The 23684-nt window shown below is 40.1% G+C and overlaps 2 protein-coding genes across 8 annotated transcripts; one reads left to right on the top strand and one right to left on the bottom strand.

Moving 5' to 3' along the window:
- The first annotated feature begins 8080 nt into the window (after window positions 1-8080).
- LOC147260457 (perforin-1-like) lies at window positions 8081-10539 on the top strand. The gene is made up of 2 exons (XM_086205442.1): window positions 8081-8100; window positions 10123-10539. The coding sequence occupies exon 2, from the start codon at window positions 10125-10127 to the stop codon at window positions 10509-10511; it is 387 nt and encodes a 128-aa protein (XP_086061568.1). The 5' UTR covers window positions 8081-8100; window positions 10123-10124; the 3' UTR covers window positions 10512-10539.
- Window positions 10540-11639: 1100 nt separating this feature from the next.
- LOC147260456 (uncharacterized) lies at window positions 11640-22449 on the bottom strand. 7 transcript variants are annotated; one of them, XM_086205439.1, is made up of 15 exons: window positions 22380-22449; window positions 21380-21603; window positions 21207-21267; window positions 21046-21099; window positions 20573-20837; window positions 20298-20459; window positions 20062-20204; window positions 18965-19139; window positions 18065-18231; window positions 17822-17912; window positions 17485-17581; window positions 15882-16416; window positions 15163-15303; window positions 12553-12676; window positions 11641-12292 (listed from the first exon to the last, which is right to left on the bottom strand). In XM_086205439.1, exons 5-15 carry the CDS (start codon window positions 20832-20834, stop codon window positions 12150-12152), a joined length of 2040 nt encoding a protein of 679 aa, XP_086061565.1. In that variant the 5' UTR covers window positions 20835-20837; window positions 21046-21099; window positions 21207-21267; window positions 21380-21603; window positions 22380-22449; the 3' UTR covers window positions 11641-12149. The 7 variants fall into 7 exon arrangements, with proteins under 7 accessions (XP_086061566.1, XP_086061565.1, XP_086061563.1 ...); XM_086205437.1 differs by lacking the exon at window positions 21207-21267; XM_086205438.1 differs by lacking the exons at window positions 21207-21267; window positions 22380-22449 and adding an exon at window positions 22013-22347.
- Between the last annotated feature and the right edge of the window lie 1235 nt (window positions 22450-23684).

Genomic DNA, 23684 nt, shown 5'->3' with positions numbered 1-23684 from the left:
AAATGCCCAAGCTCATCTGACCTTGCCCCAACAATCAGCACCATTGGTTCTTCTAAGCAGTTGTCTAGAACACTGAAACTGAACTTAAGTGACGCTCACAAAGCGGGAGAAGACTATGAGAAGAAAGCAAAGCGTTTTCAGATGCCAGTATCCTCTGTTCGGAATGTAATAAAGAAATGGCAGTCATCAGGATCAGTGGAAGTTAAAGCAAGATCTGGAAGACCAAGAAAAATATCCGACAGAACAGCTCACAGGATTGTGAGAAAAGCAAGTCAAAACCCATGTCTGACTGCACGATCCCTCCAGAAAGATCTAGCAGACGCTGGAGTTGTGGTACACTATTCCACTATAAAGTACTACTTTTAAACTACTTGTACAAATATGGTCTTCATGGAAGAGTCATCAGAAGAAAACCTCTTCTATGTCTTCACCACAAAAATCGGCGTTGCAAACAAACATACAGACAAGCCTGATGCATTTTGGAAACAAGTTCTGTGGACTGATGAGGTTAAAATAGACCTCTTTGGCCAGAATGAGCAAAGGTATGTTTGGAGAAGAAAGGGCACAGAATTAAATGAAAAGAACCTCTGTTCAACTGTTTAGCATGGGGGTGGATCGATCATGCTTTGGGGTTGTACTGCAGCCAGGGGAACAGGGAACATTTAACGAGTTGAAGGAAAAATGTATTCAATTAAATTTTGGATGCTAACTTGATGCCATCTGCAAAAAAGCTGAAGTTGAAGAGAGGATGGCTTCTACAAATGGATAATGATCCTAAACACACCTCAAAATCCACAATGGATTACATCAAGAGGTGTAAACGGAAGGTTTTGTAGTCGTAGGTTCAGTCGTAAGTCTCCAGTCACGAGCTGTCAGTCACAAGTCTCCAGTCAAATCCAGTCAACCTCAAGTTCCCCACCTCGAGCCTCCAACTTCAAGTTCCCTGCCTCGAGCCTCCAGTCTCCAGTTTTCCTGTTTTTTTTTCCAGTTTTTTTTTAATGTGACCTAGAGGAAGCAGATAAAGGGTGAAGAGGATTGGCCCAAGCACAGACCCTTGTGGAACACCATAAGTGACTGCAGTGGTTTCAGAGGCGTTATCATTAGTTAGTACGAACTGAGATCGACCTAGTAAATATGACCTAAACCAATTTAGTGCAGTTCCTTTAATACCAATGACATGTTCCAGTCTCTGTAGAAGGATATGGTGCTCAATGGTATCAAAAGCTGCACTAAGATCTAATAGGACCAGCATAGAGACCAGTCCCTCATCTGATCCCAGTAGGAGGTCATTGGTAACTTTGACTAGTGCTGTTTCTGTGCTATGATGAATCCTGAAACCTGACTGGAAATCCTCTAATAGGCTGTTGCTGTGGAGCCTGGTGCTTCCAGCCCAGCGCTGCTCCAAATCTCTAGCCAGACTCTTCTCTTCTGTTGTTCCCAAATGGTGGAACGAACTACCCAACTCTGTGCGTTCTGCTGAGTCCCTTTGTACTTTTAAGAGACAATTGAAGACTCAATTGTTCAGAGAGCACCTAGGCACTTAACCTGACTCTTCTCCTCTTTGGGGTAGAATAAGTCAGAGGGTCCAAGACCCAGCACTTAGTGATTATGTAGCACTAACTGTGTTGTGTGATGTTGTATGTCTGTTATATTTACAAAAAAAAAAAAAAAAAAAAAAAAGGGAGGGGGGCGACACTTCTTCTGCCACTAGAAGGCAGTACCTGTGACCAAATCACAACTGAAGCACTTTTGTGCTTCCTATGGACTTTTCCTTAATTGGGTCTAAATTCTTGCTTTTGTTGTACATCGCTTTGGACAAAAGCGTCTGCTAAATGAAATTGTAGAATTGTAGAATTGTAGAGAAAGTCACAGAGCTGTTTAGCAACTGCTTTCTCCAGAATTTTGGAGAGAAAAGGAAGATTTGATATTGGTCTGCAGTTGGCCAAAACTTCTGGATGGAGGTTTGCTTTTTTGAGAAGGAGTTTAATCATTGCCACTTTAAAGGACAGTGGGAAGTAACCAAATAACAGCGACACATTAATCATGTCCAAGAGAGAGGTGCTAACGAGGGGAAGAGATGGGGTCTATCTAGAACAGGGGTGGGCAACCATGTGCCATGGAGGGCTGGGTGTATGCAGGTTTTCCTTCCAACCAAACACTTTAACAGGTGATTCCACTGATTAACACTCTTCTGTGGCTGAAGGTGTGTTAATCAGTGGAATCACCTGTTAAAGAGTTTGGTTGGAAGGAAAACCTGCATACACACGGCCCTCCATGGCACATGATTGCCCACCCCTGATCTAAAAGATAGGTGGATGGTTTAGAGGAGGAAATTATTGAACTGAGCTCATGAAGGCCAACAGTAGAAAAACTTTTAAAGTGTATGTCAGGTTCTACAGCTGCCTCTAAGGCTTCTGAGGTTATAGGTGCCATGTTGTCAGCTGATGGCAGGAGGAGATGAATTGACAAATCTCTCTAATAAGGAGAATTTTGTCATTAAAGAAGTCCATGAAGTCTTTGCTACTCAAGGAATCAGGAATGGAGGAGCGCCAAATTCTCTCTAGTTTCTGGGTTTTTTGTTTAAGCCAGTGGTCCCCAAACTACGGCCCGCGGGCCGGATACAGCCCGCCTCCACATTCGGCCCGGCCCCCTGAAGAATACCAGAGACACATTTTGATTTTTTTTTCTATATGTGTATTTGATGATAAAATTGATAACTAGCTATGAACTATTTTCATTATTAACTATTAAGGTGTGTTCACTAGGGCTGCAACGATTAGTCGACGTTGTCGACAAAAATCGTAAACAGAAATAGTCGACAATGAATTCCATTGTCGACGCGTTTTTCCAACAGAGTGAGGCATCTCACTTGATAATAATCTCTGCCGAGAGTCGCTCATGCGCAGTAACTCATTAGTAACTCTGTCTCTGAGCGGTAACATACAGAAATGGCGGCATTAACATCAGGTACGCGTACCAAAACTTCTAAAGTTTGGTGGCATTTTGGCCTGGATACGGCAAATAAAAAGACTACTAGCAAAGTTTGCTAAGCAGACCGTGCGTGTCATGGCGGTGATGCACGAACATTTAAAGGAGCCCATCAGGCAGTTGAACGAAACGGAGTTTGACTCGCCTCAGTGAGATTCAAGTCACATTCAAGCCAGTACGGTTTTTATGACACACATTATACATTTTATAAGCGTATTTTCGCTATAAGAGAGAGCTTGAGCGTTATGCCATATTGTGCCTGACAAACGTATTTTTAATTAATGAATGTTCAATAAAAGATGTATTTTTCATTGTACCCATCTTTCTTGTTTATTATCATTTGCCACATAATTAAATCAACTTCATGCTAATTTAAGAAAAAATTAATAATTATCTGATTAGTCGACTAATCGTTTCAATAGTCGGTGACTAGTTGACTATTAAAATAGTCGTTAGTTGCAGCACTAATGTTCACACCAAGCCCAACGCGAATTTTCATGTCACTTTATTCGTGCGAATTTGATCACTGGATCAAAATGTTTATATTCGCTTCATTCGCAAATAAAGCGACGCGAAAATTCGCATTGCCGTTTGGTGTGAACACAGTCAGTTAGTAACTATTTCATACACGCATAGAGCGTGACATTCTATTCCACCCTTCAGCAGTCTGTGCCCCTATCTGGCAACCCCCAGAAAAAAATCCTAGACCCGAACCCAGGGAGGGTTATTTGGTAGTGTCATTATATATTTCCTGACTTTTTTTCTGTGAAGAACCCAGAGTGGGTTATTTGGTTGTGTGGCTTTCTGGAAAACAATACATTTTTAACGTTTAGGCAACCCCATGATCGTCACACTTTTTCTGTAACAAACTGACCCTGGCCCCCCATCAGAGAAGGGAAAAGTTATGTGGCCCTCACAGAAAAAAGTTTGGGGACCCCTGGTTTAAGCTGTCTGGTTTATGAATTGTACCAAGGCTCTTTTTCCTTGAATTTATAGATTTCTTTTTTAATGGGGCAATAGAGTCCAAAGTTGTTCTTAAGGTGCCTGTTGCGCTATCGATAAAATTATCATTTTGGGAGGGACTAAGGTTGACAACAATGTCCTCTGTAACAATGGGACATGACACTGAATTTAGCGCCGATGGAATTGCTTCCTTAAATCTTGCTACAGCCTGATCAGACAAACACCTGGAAACCACCGTTTTTCTGAGTGGAGTGGAGTCGATTAGTGCAAATTCAAAAGTGATTAATTGATGGTCAGATAAAAGCGCGTTCTGTGGAAATACAACCAGGTGTTCAGTTTATATTCCATATGTTAGGACGAGGTTGAGGGTGTGTTTGTGACAGTGAGTCGGTTCATGGACGGACTGATGGAAACCAATTGAGTCTAGGAGAGAAAGAAAAGCAGCACCCAGACTGTCGTTATCAACATCCACATGAATATTGAAGTCATCTACAATAATGACTTTATCCGATTTGAGAACTAAACTGGATATAAACTCTGAGAATTCAGATAAGAATTCAGAGTAAGGACCAGGAGGGCGGTACACAATAATAAATAAGGGTGGCTGTAGAGTTTTCCAGGCTGGATGAGACAAACTAAGAATCAGACTTTCAAATGAATAGAAACTTATTTTGGGTTTGGGATTTATTACTAAATGTCTGTCAAAAATGGCTGGAACTCCACCTCCTCGGCCAGAGCCTCGAGGAATGTGAGTATTAATGTGACTGGGAGGAGTGGATTCATTTAGACTAACATACTCATCATCACACAGCCAGGTTTCAGTGAGACAAAGCAGGTCAATACAATTGTCTGATATCAATTCATTAACCAATTCAGTTTTTGGCGTCAGAGATCTGATATTTAATAGTCCACATCTAATTTTTATATTCTTTTGAGTTAATTTTGTGGTTGTGTTTATTTTTATGAGGTTTTTCTGATTGACTCCTCTACAAGTAGAATTGGAGTGAGTAAACTGATGTGGTTGGGGGACAGACACAGGCTCTATGTAGTTTTGGGTGGGTAACTGCCCTAATGGACACGCAGAGAGGCATGTAAGACGGCAGCTCTGCTTCCTGGTCTGAACTCTGGGTTGTCAGGGTTTTGGTTCTATTATAAACTGGGCCATATTTCTGGAAATGAGAGCAGCTCTGTCCAGCGTGGGATGAATGCCGTCCCTCCGAATCAGACTAGGTCTCCCCCAGAAAGTTTTCCAATTGTTTATAAAGCCCACTTGATTTGCTGGACACCACCTCGACAGCCAGCGGTTGAACGATGACATGCGGCTAAACGTGTCGTTGCTGGTCGGATATGTACCATATATGCGCATACATGCACCGTATAGGTTGCATATAGTTGCATATATGCAGCATAGAGGTTCTTTCCATGTGGGCATGCAAGTTTCTTGAACAGACAAAAGCCAAGACTTCAGTCACAAGACACAGTTTCATAATCAAGTCACTTTAATAAGATCCAAACTTTCACATTAATTAAGAAACTTTGCACCAAAAAGAAAAAAGGTGGTACAATAAATCAAAATGTTTAAATCAAGAAATAAATCAAGAAAAGTTGTCCAACTAGAGGTCCTCCACGTCGACGTGGAGCCATGTGAAGAACGGTTCCACTGACTCCAAAGTGGAAGCTTTTCCCTCCTGCTGCTCTGGGTCATTGCTGACCTCCCACTGGCAGAAGACCTTGTAGCTGACGACGTCTGCATCATACAGAGTGTCAAAGATGAACCGCAGCAGATCTGCAGAGAGAGAACAGCAACATCAGTTTGACCTGCCAAGAAAGGCACAATATGCCCCTTTCCCAGTTCAAAGCTTACAATTCTCAAGGTACTAATACTGTATTATGTCAAGTATTTTTTTGTAGCTGTGAGCCGAGACTCTTCCCTCACTCCAGGGAGGTCAGGAGGTCATAACTCACTTTTTGGATGGTGCAGTTCTTCCATCAGAGCCTGGAGGGCATAAAGAGCCTGGAGCTGTTTGTCCTCCTCAACGAAGAACCTCTGCAGCAGAGCAGCTCTGTCCCTCAGACGTCCTGGAGTGTTGTTGTCTGAAACCAGCAAATCAAAACTTGTCAAAACTCAAGGGCAACAATGTAAGTCGCAATGAGACCACTGATGGGTAGGCAAACATGTCCACATGCTCTCAGAAAACTTCCAGCCAGGACTCAGAGCCAAACATGAGGGCAACTGTTGTCAAAAACCAGACGTACCTTCCATGGCCACTTGGCTCAGTGATGCCATCAGAATGGCAACAAACTGGTTGGAAGCAGTCACTTCGTCTTCCACGTTAGACTGAAAAAGACCTGTGGATATTAAATGGCGCTCGGGCATACATCATGTCCACTGAGCGCCAGGTTTCGTTATTCAGGGCTTGTGCCCCTCTCATACCAGCCTGCACGTCAAGTTGAGAGTGAAGAGTGGAATTTGTAAGTAACTACGTTAACAATGAGTATATCAGTAATAACTGCTGTAGGCCAAAATGATGGACTGACTCCATCCAAACCAAAAACAGATCAAAAATAAAGAGAAAATTCTTTTTTTTTTTTGTAATTCAAGTTTTTATTTCTTTTATCCTTGGTCTGTGACAGTACAGCACTTGACATTGTGAGACAGTTTCGTACGCAGTATGTAGCATCAGTAACATAGCAGTACAAGAGCAAATAGAAGCATTAATAAACATTAATGTAACAAGGCACATGACTCATATCAACTTGCTACATGACCAGGAAAAGTGTCCATACAACAACTTCGATCATTGGAAACATAGAGAACTGAAGTAATTAGTATTCATGCCACAGGCTCCTTAGGTGATGTTATATGAGTCCAGAAACTGTCCCATATTGGTGTTGTATTTTTGCCTCTGTTATTCACCCTGTTGAGCATGAGTTCATATGAAGCAGTTCTAACCGTGGCATTCACCCACTCTTTCAGATCAGGGCGTTCAGGTGTCTTCCAGTGTTTGAGTATTGTCCTTGCAGCTGTTGTGATGCCTGCCATGATTACCGAAATTTCACCGTTTGTTGTGTTGAGAGCCCGGGTTTTATCCCCCAATAAACACAGTCTAGGACATAATGGTATATCCCTTCCCAGCCAGTTGCTCAAATTGTCCATAATTGTTGTCCAGAAAGGTTGAATGACTGGACATTCCCAGATGCAGTGTAACAGTAAATGAAAATTCTTAACAATTTGGAAAGGAGCAAAGACAAAAACTGCAGTGTAATGTCTGAGTCCATCAACACTTTCAAATATATTTTGGAAATAAGTACCTTTTAGCCTGTTCATGTTGGCAGGTGGCTGGAGCCTAGCCCAGCTGTCACTGAGTGACAGGCAGGTACACCCTGGACCAGTCACCCTGTCACTGAGTGACAGGCAGGTACACCCTGGACCAGTCACCCATTCATCACATAGCTGAAATGTAGAAACAACCAATCACACTCACGCTCACATCTATGGGCCATTTAGAGTCTCAAATCAACATAACTTGTATGTTGTTGGTGTGTTGAGAAATACAGTTTGATTTCCTACAGTGTTTGCCTCCATGTGGTACAACCAAAACAAAATGTATGTATTTAATGCATATATGAATATATATTCATCACTTATTCCGTAACTTGCTAATATGGTCCTATGTTTTAACTTCTAACATGTTCAAAACTCAGATGAATTGCTATCATTACGCTGCTGCTAAAAAAAAGACTTTATTCACATCTTTTTTGGGTGTCCAACTGCAAATGAATGCTCAGTTATTTTCACCAGGTATTTCTGTTGATTAGTTAGGATTTTTCTTTTTGTTGAACCATTACATATGATAATAAAATTTTGAACTCAGAGCATTTTGTCTTCATTTTTGTGCAACAGTGCACTTAAAATCAAGCCAACAAACAAATTTTTAAACGGGTGGTGGCAATGCTTTTTTTCCATCGTGTTTGAATATCAATCGGACGCTGTCTTTTTCAGTATTATTACATCATGCTGAGAATGTGGCAGGTTGTGCTTTGTAAATATTTATATGAGGCGGTTTATCGACCTGATATGGGCTCAGCTAACCTTTAAAAATAGTGAACAGGAGACAGACCTGTGAGAGAAAGACATCACCACTATAGGTAAGACTATCGCATAGAAGAATCTTCTTGATTTTCATTTACCCTTCCATTACTACTGGCCTGAATGTTAACCTTGCAATTTATTGAAGTTTCTCATTACTCATTGGGCCAATATTTATATACCAAAGCTTTAGTTAATGGGTAGAATTACTGCACTTGTACACATATACTAAATACTAGCAAAAATTAAAACTATTTTTTTTTTAATTACACAGCTAAATGCTGTAAGTGCTGCTGGTGGTATTAATGTCTTCTCTGGTTTCACTTAAACAGTTGTTTTAAGTTATGTACTCTTGACTTTTTTCAATACATCAGTGCTACACATTTGGCTGATTGATATTTACCTTGGTAATAAACTGATAAAAGGCTTTAATTAAAAAAAACAGAATGTGTTAATCAAAAGGTCAAATTATAAAGCAATTCATAACTTGATTTTTACAGTGGAGTTAGAGCTGGTTAGAAGCGCACAGCAAGTTTGCATAAAAGTTGCTATAACGCAAACCTTTAAGCAGATAATCAGCAAGACAAAACCTGAATGTAGGCTATGTGCTAATTCATAAACTTTCAAAAGAGTGACGGTTTGAACAGATTCTTCTTAGCTGAATCGAAAACTATAACGTCTGTGACATTGCCTGATGTGTATGTAGATTAGCACAGAACTGTGAAAGGAAAAGCTCAAACGAGCCCAGGTGTTATTGCGCTACATCTCCGCATTGGCCTGGATAAAACATCATTTCCTAAAAGTGTAACTTAGCAGTGCTGTGTATTTTGAGATAAGGCATTATCTGCTGTAGCATTGGCTTTCCACTGGAATTATCAAACAAGCAGAAGCTGAGATATCCCGACTTCTAATATGAGGAGGTGAGCCCTGATGCAATGTTTAAAAGCACAGATTAATTCATTTATAAAGTTAACACAATCTCTTTACCAGACAAAATCAGAATATTCATGAATAAATATGATATTTCACATGAAATATCTAAATACAACCAGACCTATACGTTATACATAAGGTAGTTATGCACTTAAATCATGGCAAATAGCTCCTACAATGATGTTCAGTAAGTTGATGAATTTAGTTTTAACCAGTGCAGTACTTGTTATTTTGGGGGTGGAAGCATGGGCAGAATCCATTGATCACTATAGGGTGAGAGGCAGGTAAACTGTAGAAAAGTTGTCAAGCCAAGACAAGGCCAGATGGAGAGACAGACATCTCACATTCACAGGGAGTTCAGAGTCTCCCATTAACCTAACAAGTGTGATTGTGGCATCTGGGAGGAAGCCAGAGTATCCAGAGAGAACCCACGTAGACATGGGGAGAAAACACAAACTCCACACAGAAAGACAGAAAGGCCCTGGCCAGCTGATGCATTCAAATCCAGAACCTTCTTGCTGTGAGGGATCAGTGATAACCATCCCACCGCCGTTCTGTGTGGATAAAATCATTACATTAAAATGCAGCTTAGAACTCGCTCAGACTTAGAAAGAGACTTTTTGGTTGCCAAAACTTGTTTTTTTGTTTTTCCCTGTTACGTCACATTGTAACTGGGTACATACAGAGAAAGACAGACAGAGAGCGTCAAAGCTGTCCAGAATGTAACAGTCACCTCAGACCCTCAGATCCCAGACCACCTTGGACCCCTAATTTCAAATTCACCACTGCATTTCCTGATGGCCCAGAAATGGGTGTGCCAAGTTTTAAATCTGAGATTTCTTGTGCTTATGGTTTCATAGATTGATGTGATTTTGACCATAATAACAGGACTGAGTTGCATCACAAATTAAATCAGTAACTTCCTGTCACCATGTGAATTTAAGAACTTGTAAAACCTCTTGTTGAATGTGCATTCATTTCGATCGAAGTGCCACTTAAAACAAGTTTGGAAAACTTGTTTTATCAGGCCCTTGCTTTACCACCAATGTTCCCCTAAATTATACAATGAAAAATAAAAATGAATGAGAAAGCATTTATGAATATAATGTATCTACAATATAATGTGTGTGTATTTGTTTCTTTCACAGCCATGGCCTCCAGTCTTCCACTCCTCCTGCTGGTCCTGTGCAGTCTGACTCTGACTCAGGCCCAGCTGAAAGTGTTCAACCTGCGGGCCAGTGGTCTTCCCTCTGATGTGTTGGGGATCACAGATGGTTATGTCAAGGTGTTCTGTTCCTCTGCTAGTCTGGGTACGACAACAGTCCGTGAGGACAATGCTAGCCCCTGGTGGGAGGAAGAGTTCTACTACTTGAAAGCCCAGCAGAATGATGTCTTGAGGCTTGAGGTTTATGACAGCGACCTCGTCTTTGATGACCTGCTGGGAGTCTGTCAGAGACAGGTCAAGCTGGGAACCCATGAGCATGAGTGCTTCCTGAAGAAAGGCGGCACCCTCTATTATGCCTACACTCTCAGCTGAGACAAAACACATTTCCTTTACCATAAAAGCAGACAGTATTTTCCTCAGGCTGGCTCTGAATAAACAGAGACCAGCTGTAAAGGTTCAGTCTGTCTGTTCCCTTAATTCATCAATTTGTTGGACCACTCACCAAGATTAAAGACAATTACACAATCTGTTCATCAGTTGTCTAAGTTATGCTTCCTTATGCAGGGGACAGAGAACTTTCTTTGATGAATTATGAACATCACAAGTTATAGCAAGGTAGTAAAAAAATTCTAATATGGGACAATAATGTTCAAATTCCAGCATGCATTTCACTTCATTTCTCCATCTTGAAAGCCATTTATACAGACATATCACTGTCAAAACTCTTGTGGCCATTTTTTCCTATGACGGGATTCAGATGGAACCCGGACACTTTATGAATCACACCCGTTACGCGTTACATTTATGTCCTCTACCAACATTCAAAGCAGATGAAGGAAATATTAATGTTTCCTTATTACAAGTTAGAACATATATAACCCTGTAACCATGGATACGTGGATATTTATAATTGGTGAGTGCAGGGGTGGAATAAGGTAGTAATTTGGGCTGGGAATTTAACTCCATCCCTTGAACCACCCCCCAGATCTTCTTTTTACTGAAGACACTAAATAACCATGCATATTATTTATGGGACCTAGCAAGTAATAAACCTGCTTTTAGGCTTTATCAGAGTGAACAAAATGAGAGCTTTGTCAAACTGCAAATTTCAAAATTTCTTTTGACATGCCTCAACAAATAATGAGAGAGAGGGGGAGAGCAATAAAAAGGACATTAACAACAATGGTTTGTTACATCTCTTCACAATTTGCCTCCCTTGTATCTCCCTGCTACCTACTTGCAGTTTTCTGGAGCTAGGTTATTTTTTAATCCTTCACATTCAAATTATTTGATTCAAATCCTTTTTTTTTTAAATTTCATCATGAAGTAAGGTCAAACTTGAGCATACTGATTATGAGGTTGGTGGGCATATGCACCATATTGGCGTGTAAGAAAATAAGACATGTAATATCATACCATATCAGTCTCTCATGCTTGTCCATGACAGCTACATGCACTATTATTTAATCAATTTGAGATGACATAATACCCCAAAATTATACAACTTATGGAAATCATATAATCATTTCTCTTAGTGTGTGTGTGTGTGAGTTGGGGAAGGGCGCAGTAGGGGCTCATCCTGTCATCGACATTCATGAGATGTGTTCAAATCAGTCTGTTAAACTGAGTTTACACTATTGATCATCACACCAAACCACACACTTTAGATTAGCTTTAATACTAGGACATTTAATACATTAAAAATGGTATAGCTACGAATAAAATGCAAAAGAATACACTTTTAATGAACAGTCAAGCAACCTTATTTCTGATAAACAGTCCAAATATTAAACTTCAGCACAAACATCAAACTTGTGTACAGTCATGTGAGACAGGGGATAACTTAATTCTCCAACATCCTCATAGCTACATCAACTTTGAATTTGAGATGGCCTTCCAACTGAGGAAATATTTATCATTAATATTTAACAGAAAATTAAGTACAGTAAACAAGTCATGAAATAAATGGAAAGAGGAAGCTGAATTTGGAAAACATGACATGGTTGTAAGTCAATCCTTCCAGTCCTCAGACTCGGAATCTTCCTCAAAGAACTTCTCCCAGTAGCTGTCGGCGATGGCATTCGGTAACAGCTCGTCATCACCCACCAAAAGAATTGTCTTGATTTTACGTAGGTGATTTAGACTGATTGGCACTGAATAAAACAGTAATTTGAATACAATCAAAAGCTTTCACATAGTAAGTTCTTATTTCATATAAACGCTCAAGTCATTTTTTATAAGACTATTCACAAATGAAACAAATAAAACATGAGGAAAATGGTGAATTGCTGTCACAGAGAGCTATGCTACAACCATGGCCGTCTTTGTTTGAGTCGCACTGACAAAAATACCAAAGATAGAATGGATGTGGAGCTACCAGGGGGAGGTATGACAGCAGACATGATCAACTGACCTGTGGTCAGAGTAGAACTGACGCTGTAGCCTTGAACATCCTCCTCAGGACATGCATGGAGTGTCATTTCTTCAGCTTCTTTGTTCATGAAGTAATAAGACAAAGGTTTGCCCCTGAAAGTTACCTGCCAAAGCAGGAGAGTGAGATCATCAGGGAGATTATCCTATCTTTCACTTATGGAGTTACATGGTTTAAAACATCAGTGTCTAAGTCATTAACATCTTAGAGTCTGGCGGCACGGTGGTGCAGTGGTTAGCACTGTCGCCTCACAGCAAGAAGATTCGAGTCCCGGCTCGGGCACGGGATCTTTCTGTGTGGAGTTTGCATGTTCTCCCTGTGCCTGTGTGGGTTCTCTCTGGTACTCCGGCTTCCTCCCACAGTCCAAAGACATGCAAATGGTAACTCAGCTGATTGATACTCTAAATTGACTGTAGGTGTGAATGTGAGTGTGAATGGTTGTCTGTCTATATGTGTTGGCCCTGCGATGGACTGGCGACTTGTCCAGTGTGAAACCTGCCTCTCGCCCGTAGCCGCTGGGATAGGCTCCAGCCCCCCATGACCCTTAAGGGGAAAATGGATGAATGGATGGATCTTAGAGTCTGATTTTTGTGTTGAGCACAACAATGAATTTAATCCTCTAGAGCAGCGGTCACCAATAGACGGCTCGCAGTATGGATCCGGACCCAACAGACGTCACCTCCAGACCCAGACAAATTGTAAAAAAAACAAAAAACAAAAACAATAATAATGATAATAATAATGAATAAAAAGTTGTAACCAAGCAATTTTAACAACTTATGTTTCTATAAACACATTAAATAAACTATATATTTATGGTAGGCTATGTTTTTGTTTCAATATTATAATACCAGTGACGTGAGCTGACGCCTGCACTATGCAGCACAAGCTGTCAAAGCCGCGAGCTCTGTGGGACTTAACACTGCAATTGACAGAAGGAAAACGCGCAAGTTAGTTGAGGGGGGACGGAAAGAAAATTCATTCAGTTCGTGGTTCAAGAGAAGGATGGCGTGCTCGAAGGGGAGAAAGGTAGACAGTGAGAACTGAACATTTAAAGACGCGTGGACGGGCTCGTATATGTTACTAAGCCCGTGTGCTTAATATGCTCTGAGATGGTGGCACTTGTCAGAAGTAGCAACCTGAAGAGATATTATTGAATGCACTTTAAGACCCAAGTGGCCCCCTGCTGGACAATATGTTTAAGGTTAATGTGGAAAAAAAAAAAAAGACAAGAAATACTGCTGAAATATTACTGAAATGTTGGCTTCCTCATTTGATCTGAAAGTTCATTGTTGACCAAACAGACACTGATACAATGAGTTTAAAGTCTACTTACATTGGTTAAATATGTGCCTATAAGTGAAATCAATGGTCCTGGTTGCCTCCAGACCCAAGATTGAAGACTTTTTTTTAAAACTAGACCCATTAGAATTTTATCTATACCCCTGGTATAGGGTCTTGGTCACTTGTTTAAGAATCCTGGAGCCATAATTGTATTATAATCTAAAAAAATATTCATCTCTATCAGATAAAGGTATAACTGATAAATAGTATATAAGCAAAATATGGGGAGAGTGGAAATTTCTCTTTGGCTCACCAAAACAGAAGAGGGACTAAAATAAAGACAACATCACAAATGTAGAGCATTATATTAATGCAATAAGAGTGAAAAGAGCAAATAATAGGTAACAGTACGGAAGTTGGGTTTAGGGTTAGGGAGCAGGGGTAAGACCGTGTTGCCTGGATGGCTAATCCCCTTTAGTCAAAATCCAAAAATGAGGGATTTGCTTTCAAATCTATCGGATTGCCCTCTATGTTGTCAAGTGCCCTCAACGTAGGCTGTGGACGTCAGGGGGAGTTGACCACATGTCAGTGTTTGACGAATAGGGGCAAGACCGTGCTGTAACAGCTGAAGTGACCAAACCAAGCAAAAAGATTGAAAGTTGAGACAATCTCAACCTGTGTGATGTACACAAGCTCTAAGGTCCTCTGACGTGTGTTGTGAACATATTTAGTGTTCTCAGACAAACTCATCAGGCAGTCAAGTACCGTACCAAGATATTTAAAGTTTCCACAGTTTCAACAAGATGGCCAATGGCCATCCAGACTTTCGTATGTCAAAGACGTGGTTATGTCCTGGACTGGGTTGAGTTTGGACTTTGGAGAAGACTGCCATGACTACAATTCCATTGAACCATTGATGCAAATATTGTGAACACTCACTGCCCCCCCCCCCCACCCAGTTGTTGTAAATGTGCCTTATTCACATTCTTATTCACAAATTACTTTGAAAATGTGATAGAAACGCAGCTATTTTCTTCTCAATTTGCCCTGCTTCTCACCAGACTCAAAATATTTCACTTGTATTCAACTTATTCTATACTGCTTATTCTATGTAGGGTTGCAGTGCAGCTGGAGCATATCCCAGCTGACAGAGGCAAGGTAGACCCCCTGACAGATCACATGTCAATCACAGGGCTGTCAGTAAGATACCGATAACCACGAACACTCACACCAATGGGCACGTTAGAGTATCCAAATAACCTAATTTGCATTGTTTTGTGATAAGTATCAAGCAGTCTGATTTCTAACCTTGTCCCAGGCACATGATGCACTGACAGGGATGTCACTACCCAGGATAGACAACAGCCAGCATTCTGGAGTCAAGTGCAGCTTTCCTTTACTGTCCTTTATTAAGCCATCCGCCTGCAGATGTGAGAAGTGCCACTGACCCTGTAGGAAGAAAGAAAATATGCTGTTTGTAAGACAAACAAAATCCACTCAACAGTAATGGAAACAAACCAGTTTATGATGCCAGTACTTCTGCAGTTCAATGAGTGTTCTCAGTGATGCACTGCAGACAAAAAGAAGATGAGTAGCTAATAGGCCACTCAGGTGTGCATAAAATATTTTGTGGAAATCAAAGGAAATCTAATTTCATGCTAAATTCAGTGCAGTAGCATGCAAATTAAGAATCGGTTCATGTGATTTAATGTTCATGCGATTGTAACTTTTCAAGAGGAGACTGCTTGTCATCCAAAACCAAACTTGCCGAGCAGGTGCTGAGCTGAAAGTAACCGACATAATGAAGCCGTAGCCAGCAAGACCAAGAATAGGTTGGCTGCATTTTTCATCAGTGTCCACTTCATGGACAGAATTGTTAGCAGTGTAGCCAGAACATAATTTGAAGGTCGTACCACCAAAAATCCCCCTTTTTTTCACTACACAGGGTTAAATTATTTCCAGTTTGGAAGCAAAAAAGTGTATTTGGTGACAATTAAAACAACAAACTTCTTAGATGTCTTCCTTACCTTCAACAACAGCTTTAGAACACTTCCTTGTGGTATTTGTCCATCTTGTATGAACTGTTTAAGATGTCTGTGTTTGTATTCAGCCCCTGTCTTTGTCTTTGAAGTTTTATTGACGTGTTCCGACATGTTTCCTGGTTGTGAAACACTTTTCTGACATCTGCTGGCTTTCTTATGGAGCAAATAAGTGTGTGTCACATGTGTTGTTGAGGGAGCAGGAGACTTGGACTCTGTATTGTCCAAAGGTATAATTCTCACACGTCTGGCCCGTGAAACTGGCTGACAGCTTTTTTGTTTTTGACTGTCTTGAACACAACTGTTTGGAAAATCCATTTGGTTTTCTTTCCCTTTAGAATCGGTTTGTGTCAATACTGGATTGAATTGATGATGCTGAGAGGAGAATTTGGCCTTTGTGGTTGTATACACCTCTACCAAATACATTTGCTTCTGGAGGATTTCTATTAAGTTCTTCTGACGGGAAGCAAGGGAGAGGAGTTGAATCTTCAGCACACGTCGCTTGGAGGATTCTGACACATTTCTGCAACAAGAATCAAACAATAATGTTATTTTTGCGGAGTAGTTTGTCGGCAGAACAAAAACAGGAAGTTTCACTTTTCCACATTCCATGGAAAACCACTGTAGAGCCCTGTCATTGTGTCACTGCATACATTTCTTAGGTAAATTAAGGCTACCTTGTCAGATGAAATGGATGGTGTACTGGTCTGAACACACTTCATAATACTGAACAATACATCTCCCCTGGGTAGTACGGTACACCAAAATCAGTCAGTCTAGCTTTCCACACAACAGGGGACAGAGAAACATAACTGCCCCCCCCCCCACACACACACCCCTTTTCATTCAACAGTGATACACTGAACAAACACTACACTAATGTAACAATAGACTAATAATCCATCCATCCATGCATCCATTTTCTACCACTTATCCTGTTAAGGGTTGCAGGGGGGGCTGGAGCCTATCCCAGCTGCCTTCGAGGGTGAGGCGGGGTTCACCCTGGACGGGTCACAAGTCCATCGCAGGGCCAACACATAAAGACAGACAACCATTCACACTTCCAGTCACGTCTATGGTCAATTTAGAATAAAAAATTAGCCCCTTTTGCATGTCTTTGGAGTGTGTGAGGAAGCCGAAGTACCCGGAGAGAACCCACACAGGCACAGGGAGAACATGCAGACTCCACACAGAAAAGCCCTGGGCTTGAACCAAGAACCTTCTTGCTGTGAGGGGACAATGCTAACCACTGCACCACTGTGCCGCTAGACTAATAATGTTGATATTTATTTATTTTAGTGTTTTTTGGTTTCTTATTTCATAAATATTTTCATTTAATTTATTATATCCATTCTACTTCCCTCTGTAAATGCTGCAGAAACTATTTAGAGTTCCACTGTATGGGATAAGTAAAGCATTCTTCTAATTATTATTATTATTATTAGATACATTTCTCAGCAACTAATGCATTAATATACCATGTGGTAAAAACAAAAAGCTTACTTTTATAATCTAATTTTGCCCACAACACAGACTGGTTTCCTGTTCACATACTAAACTTCTTTATTGTCATGCAAGTTGCTGAACTCACTGGTATTTGTGGGCAAGATTGTCCATCACCAAATTCTGTTTGGCAAGCATGTCGGTCTGTGTAGTTTGCAGTTGTGTGAGAGCTTCAAGATATCTGACTGAAAAACAGCAAAGTAAGAAATATAATTATAAGCAGTACATTTGTGATTATTCTACGTGAAACTAGTTAATACAACATTGCTACGTGTTAATCTATTAATATTCTGCTAAGACTCTTATACACTAGTATTAATAACACCAATTTATGTATAATTCTGAGTGTACAAACATTAAAATTCCAGTAACAATTATGGCTGCTGTCAAAAAAGCAAAGGCTGCAATGTTTGCTGCTGCTCTACCTAAATCCTCTGGTCGTGTGAGAGGCCAATTTAAAATTTCTGTTTGCTTCTTCTGCACCTCCTCCAGACGCTCTGTCACTGAATGACTCAGCTAAAGAGTAAGAAAAACATATTAATGAGCTTTTACGTCAAAGCATTACAATCAGTGATGCCTGTAAATGGATATGTGCCCCAAATGTGTGCGCACAATTATTCTCGCTTCAGCTCACACAAATGCATATTTGAGTTTGAAGTTGCTCTCACATAATCAGTGGTTGTGTCATTATGTCTCAGCAGAATGTCAGTTGCTTCACTGGCTCTGTCTCCACCTAATTCTCCGGACTGCATGTTTGACTGGTCAGTTTGGCTTGAGCTCAAGCTGCAGTGCCAGGGGCGCTGCGCGTGGCAGCGAGCCTCTATAGATATCTCGCCTGAAGAAAAAAAAAAAAAAAAATCTGAAATAAGACTTCAATCACCAAATATCTTGCAATAAGCAATAGAAATTACACTTTGTAAACTCAAATACTGTGCATTAATAAGTCAGCAAATCTATTAAAATCTGTGCTACATTGGGAGTTCATAGTTATGCTACCTTTACTAACTACAGGAACTTAAATTAGCAACCAAACAAGGATAGTCGTGCACACTTAAAATCCTGTAACACACTGAAATGCAATCTGCATATCTGTTAGTCTGTTAGCATAACGTATTACATAGACACCTCCTGTATCACACGCAACATTGCATCTGAAAAAACAATGAGGACTACAGGCCTATACAAATTCAGAATTGCTGTTCTGTTCATCCAGAAGTAGAAACAAGTAGGCTCTCACTTTAAAAGAAGTTGTCTTGATTCTATCATGCATAACAATTAAAGTATGACGAGCAAGGAAAAACAGTTAGTAGTTATTCAAGGGAGGAAAAAGCCAAGCTACTACTGGGATCAAGTGCATGTAAAAGTAAAATTAAACTAGGTACTCTGTGGCAACTATTGTACCAGTTGTGAGGGTGCAAATTGAAATGCCTTTTTGAAAAAGTCTAGGTGTTTGCTACTCAACATACAGACTACCACAATGGGTATTTTTTTTTTAAGCACCACACTTTCTTGCTGTTAATGCAAAAAAAGGCAAACCTTGCTTGTCTGGAATGTGCAAAGGATCTCACCAGGTTGTCTGCATTGTGCAAGTGCCACACAGGGCTGCTCACATGTCACAGAAGGTGCTGGAAATGTTAAGAGTAGTTTTTTAATACTCTCTTCCTCCGCCATGTCCAGTGCACTGCGGCTGTGTAAATTCCTGTCGTTGGGATTTGAGCCATACTGAAGGAGAAGCTTCACGACCTGAAGTACACACATATAGATGTCAAAACATCTTGTTAGAAAGTGGAAACACACGGAACTTGTACATAATACAAATGAATGCTACGACACCCAAAGTTTCCACACAAAACACTGATGCTATTATCTTCAGGTGATCATATATGATTGTTTTCTTAAGTCGATTGTGGTTTAAACCAGGGTTAACTGTTAAAATGATCATTCAAGATTTTATGTGATCCTTAGGGACACCCTTCCTAGATCTGGGAGGTTTAAGTTAAAAACAAAACAAAAATAGAAGAAACAGACAATATCTACTCAAGGTTTTGATGTGTGAAAACCATGATGCATATTAGCAAACAGAGTCAAATCTTAAATGACACCAAGACTTCAATCTTGGCAGTAGACCTTTGTTGGGACCAGCTTGCATGTATTCCCATCATTTCCACCAAATTGTTGCATACATAAATACAGACAGACTCAAATGTCAATACTTATACTCTGTCTATATAAAATAGTACTTTAAGTCTTTTTATGTTTTTTTTTTAATCAATTGTATCGGTCAGAAACACATCCTTGTGTTGAACTCGCTCGGAGGGGGTAAAGCACAGGTGAATTAAATTGCATGTGCATAAGATTTAGGAATCCTTCTGAAAATTTTAAGGTAATATTCAAAAATCTCTTTTTTTTTTTCAACCCTGGCAATATAAAGAACAAATGATAGTTTTACAGGGCCTACTGCTGCTGGAACCACAACCTAGTCAGAAATAGGACACGTGACTTTAGTGATAAGACACATGCCCTTAAACATGATATTGCTCAACAGCGTTTATACTGGCTGGAGTGAAATTGATACCAGGACCGTAGTGGAAAAACGTTACTGATAACTATATTACTACATTATAGTTTCTTCTTTAAAAAAAATCATTCAGACTTTCTCCATTACCTGATAGTGTCCATGAGACACGGCATCATGTAAGGGTGTGACACCATCAGAGCTTCTAGCATTAACATTAGCTCCAGCCTTCAACAGCTCCTCAACCACAGCCACATGACCCACCACACAGGCCTCATGGAGAGCTGTCCAGCCTAGTTTAAGTCAAACAATCCAAGTGGAGTAAAACACCTTATTAAGAGTTAACAAAAAATGAATTTATGAACAAATGAATGATGCCGACAAACCTGCGTAATCTTCCGCGTCGACAATGATCCCAGCTTGAATGAGCACTTTGACTTGTGTCAGATCTCCTCTCTTGCATGCTTTGTGAAGCAACGTCTCTCCTGTTTCACTTCTCTTGTGAAGTTGTTTCTTACTTGGGATTTTGAAATACTGAGAGACATTTCCTGCAGTGCAAATGAATTCAAATCAATGTTCAAGATTTTCTTCAATAGATAATAAACTGACATCACCACTAGAGGTTATAACATTTATCTCGGTGTTTTTGATGAATAATTACCTGATAAAGATGCAGAATCAACACAGCCTGCTGCTGACTCTGTAAAGCTGGAGATCCCAGAATATGTCCTTGAATGGGGTCGTTTCACCTCGTTTATCACCATCTCCAGTTTAGTTTGTGAAGGTGAATCCCATCTCTCCGTGTCCCCTGTTGCTTCTCTGGTGTGCCAAGAATCAAGATTGCACAACAGGCTTTCAGAGTTATCGTCTGAAATAGACACATCTCCGTCCAGTTCATGCTCCTGATTACAGATGTCACTCATCTCCTTTGAAGGGAAACAATTTTTAATTACACTTTTTCAGATTTCTACTCAACATTTTAATCTTTTTTAATGCTATCATGAACTCCTCAAAGGTCATTCAACACATGTTGAACTCAAATGAATAGAATGCTAGTACTCTAGGGTAAAGTGCTTTAATTAAAAACCACTTTAATATAAGAGAATAGGTAAGGGAACTTCAAGCCTATCTTACTTTCTGTCAGCTGGACTCCAAGAGACTGTGTTTCCAGAAAAATGACCAGGTGGGCTGTAGAAACAAACAGATGCCATCTGATGTCCACAGTGGTTATGAACAAAGTGTGGAAAGTTGGTCATGCTTTCTTGTTATTATCATTAATATAATGTGATTATTACCATTTTCACTAGGCTATTCCGTTATCTTTAATCGCATCACAGGGCTAGCAAAACTCACTGCCTGATCAAAATGATCAAATGGAAAAAGAACAAATATTTCAATTACCTTTACATACAATTCCATGAGGGAAATGGCTACTGCTGTCAATTTGCCCTACTGTATTCTAACCTACCTCTTCCACCATCAGCCTGGGTTTGAAAAAAAAGAAAAGAAAAAAGGACGTGTCCTTCTCCATCTTTACTCGCTATAAATTTCAGTGTTGTAACAGAGTGCAAAAAAAGTTCATTTCACAGCCACAAGATTTGCAGATCTCCTTTGCCGGTATTAAATCATCACTACGTAGAGAGTGAGAGGCGTTAACTGGACTGAAGGATTAGTTTAGCTGCTACAAGTAATCTGCAAAACAAAACAAAAATATTTGTGAAAAGCAGTTATACGTATGTGTTGTATTAACCAATGTAGAGAAAAATGGCATCAAACTGTGCAGCCAATTTTGAAGCATTATTAATCTTCAAACATCGATACTTAAACAATGTATTTTCTGTTTATTTAGGTTCACTGCACTTTTAGGATAGATAGCTCTGACGTCCTTTACAATATCCCCATAAATGAGAGTCACCTGTGTGTCAGTTTGACACTTTTTTTTAAGAAAGGCTGAACCACACGAAATGTAATCTAAGCTCCCATAAAGAGAAAACGCCAATACATTTTTTTTGTTGTGTTTTGAGTTTGAAATATCTGAATTTAAAACCTAAAGAAGATTATTTGGATGAAACAGACCGAGTTGAATTGATTCCTGTTTTACCTTGAAGCTGGCAAGATAGCCTTCATGGCGACGTTACGGTGAAGTCTTGAAACGATGTTTTGTTCAGCGCTATTCGGTCTCTATCACTGAGCGGGTTTGAAAATAAAGTTAAACAAAGAGGAACATTTTCGAAGCTAGCTAGCTAGAGCTAACTAGTGTTGATAACTATTTTCAGCTATTCGCTAGTTAGCAAGCAAGCTAAAGTCTTTTAAGGTTGAAATTCGACTAATTTAGCTAGCTCGGCTAATCACCTTGGACACTTGCTAACTGATGCACTGAATTACATTGTTCATCTTGATCGAATTAGGCTTTACGGTCACATCAACATCACATCCTAGGAGTAAATTCAAGCTTGCTTTGAACAAACCTTCACTCAAAGGCAACGTTTGTTTCATGGATAGACATCATCTTCTCAGGTGAGACAACAAGGCGTTAATGGTGACAGCTGCTGATCATATTGCCCAGTATACAAGAATGTAATCTCTCCTTCTTATTAAATTACAAATACTATATTTGCGTTTGAACATGCGTTTCAGCCTACCTCAGAAAAAGAAAAAGAAATTTTTTTCTTTTCTCTCTCTCTCTCTCTCTCTCTCTCTCTCTCTCTCTCTCTCTCTCTCTCTCTCTCTCTCTCTCTCTCTATATATGCGCTTAGCACTGTCGCCTCACAGCAAGAAGGTTTTGGGTTCGAGTCCCGGCTCGGGCACTGTATCTTTCTATGTGGAGTTCTCCCTGTGCCTGCGTGGGTTCTCTCCGGGTACTCCAGCATCCTCCCACAGTCCAAAGACATGCAAATGGGGACTAGGTTAATTGGATACTCTAAATTGACTGTAGGTGTGAATATGAGTGTGAATTGTTTGTCTTTGTATGTTGGCCCTGCGATGGACTGGCGACCTGACCAGGGTGAACCCCGCCTCTCGCCCTTTGACGCTGGGATAGGCTCCAGCCCCCCCCCCCCCCCCAACCCTAAATGTAGGAATAAGTGGAAGACAATGGTTGGATGGATATGCGCTCAGCATGCCAACGTATGTACAGCTTTGAGGACTTCAGGCCTCCTCAAGGTCCGACCCTTGAACTGCCTCTGCACTGCAGCCAGATGTTTTTGTGTCAGCTTATACAAATAGTCTATTTGTCAGAATAACCTGACAGTTATTCATATTTTCTGAGCATAGATAATATTGACATATATTTGATTTTATTTTTGTTCCTTTGGAATATAAAAATTCCCATTTGTAGATGCACACTATCTTTGAATATAGAAAGTATTATTAAACAGGATAATAAGATTGTATGTCTGTTTTATTTTTCAGTGAAACTTTTTTCAGTGCCCAAACTTTATATCAGTGTCAGTGCAAATTTGTCAATGCTTTAATGATAGTATTAAATGTTAAAGAGTAAAATTCTTAAATTTTCTATTCGAAAGCACACATACACACACACACACACACACACACACACACACACACACACACACACTCCACAAATATATATATTGATTCAGTTCTATTTCCAGTCGGCGCTACTGCAGTGTCATACAATCATATGTGTATAATTCTGATATATTCAAATAAGATATTGCAAAGAAGTTCTGTGACAATGTTCATGACAAAATAAGGACCAATAGCTCCACCTTGTGGGTATCAGTGAAGCACCAGTATACTATGTCAATAAA

The sequence above is a fragment of the Aulostomus chinensis genome, chromosome 6 (assembly GCF_037954235.1).
Source record: "Aulostomus chinensis isolate RoL2024-O1b breed Wild chromosome 6, RoL_Achi_v1.0, whole genome shotgun sequence".
Classification (NCBI taxonomy): Eukaryota; Metazoa; Chordata; class Actinopteri; order Syngnathiformes; family Aulostomidae; genus Aulostomus; species Aulostomus chinensis.
The sequence above is the reverse complement of the archived record's forward strand: the minus strand, read 5'-3'. Positions and strand labels throughout refer to the sequence as shown.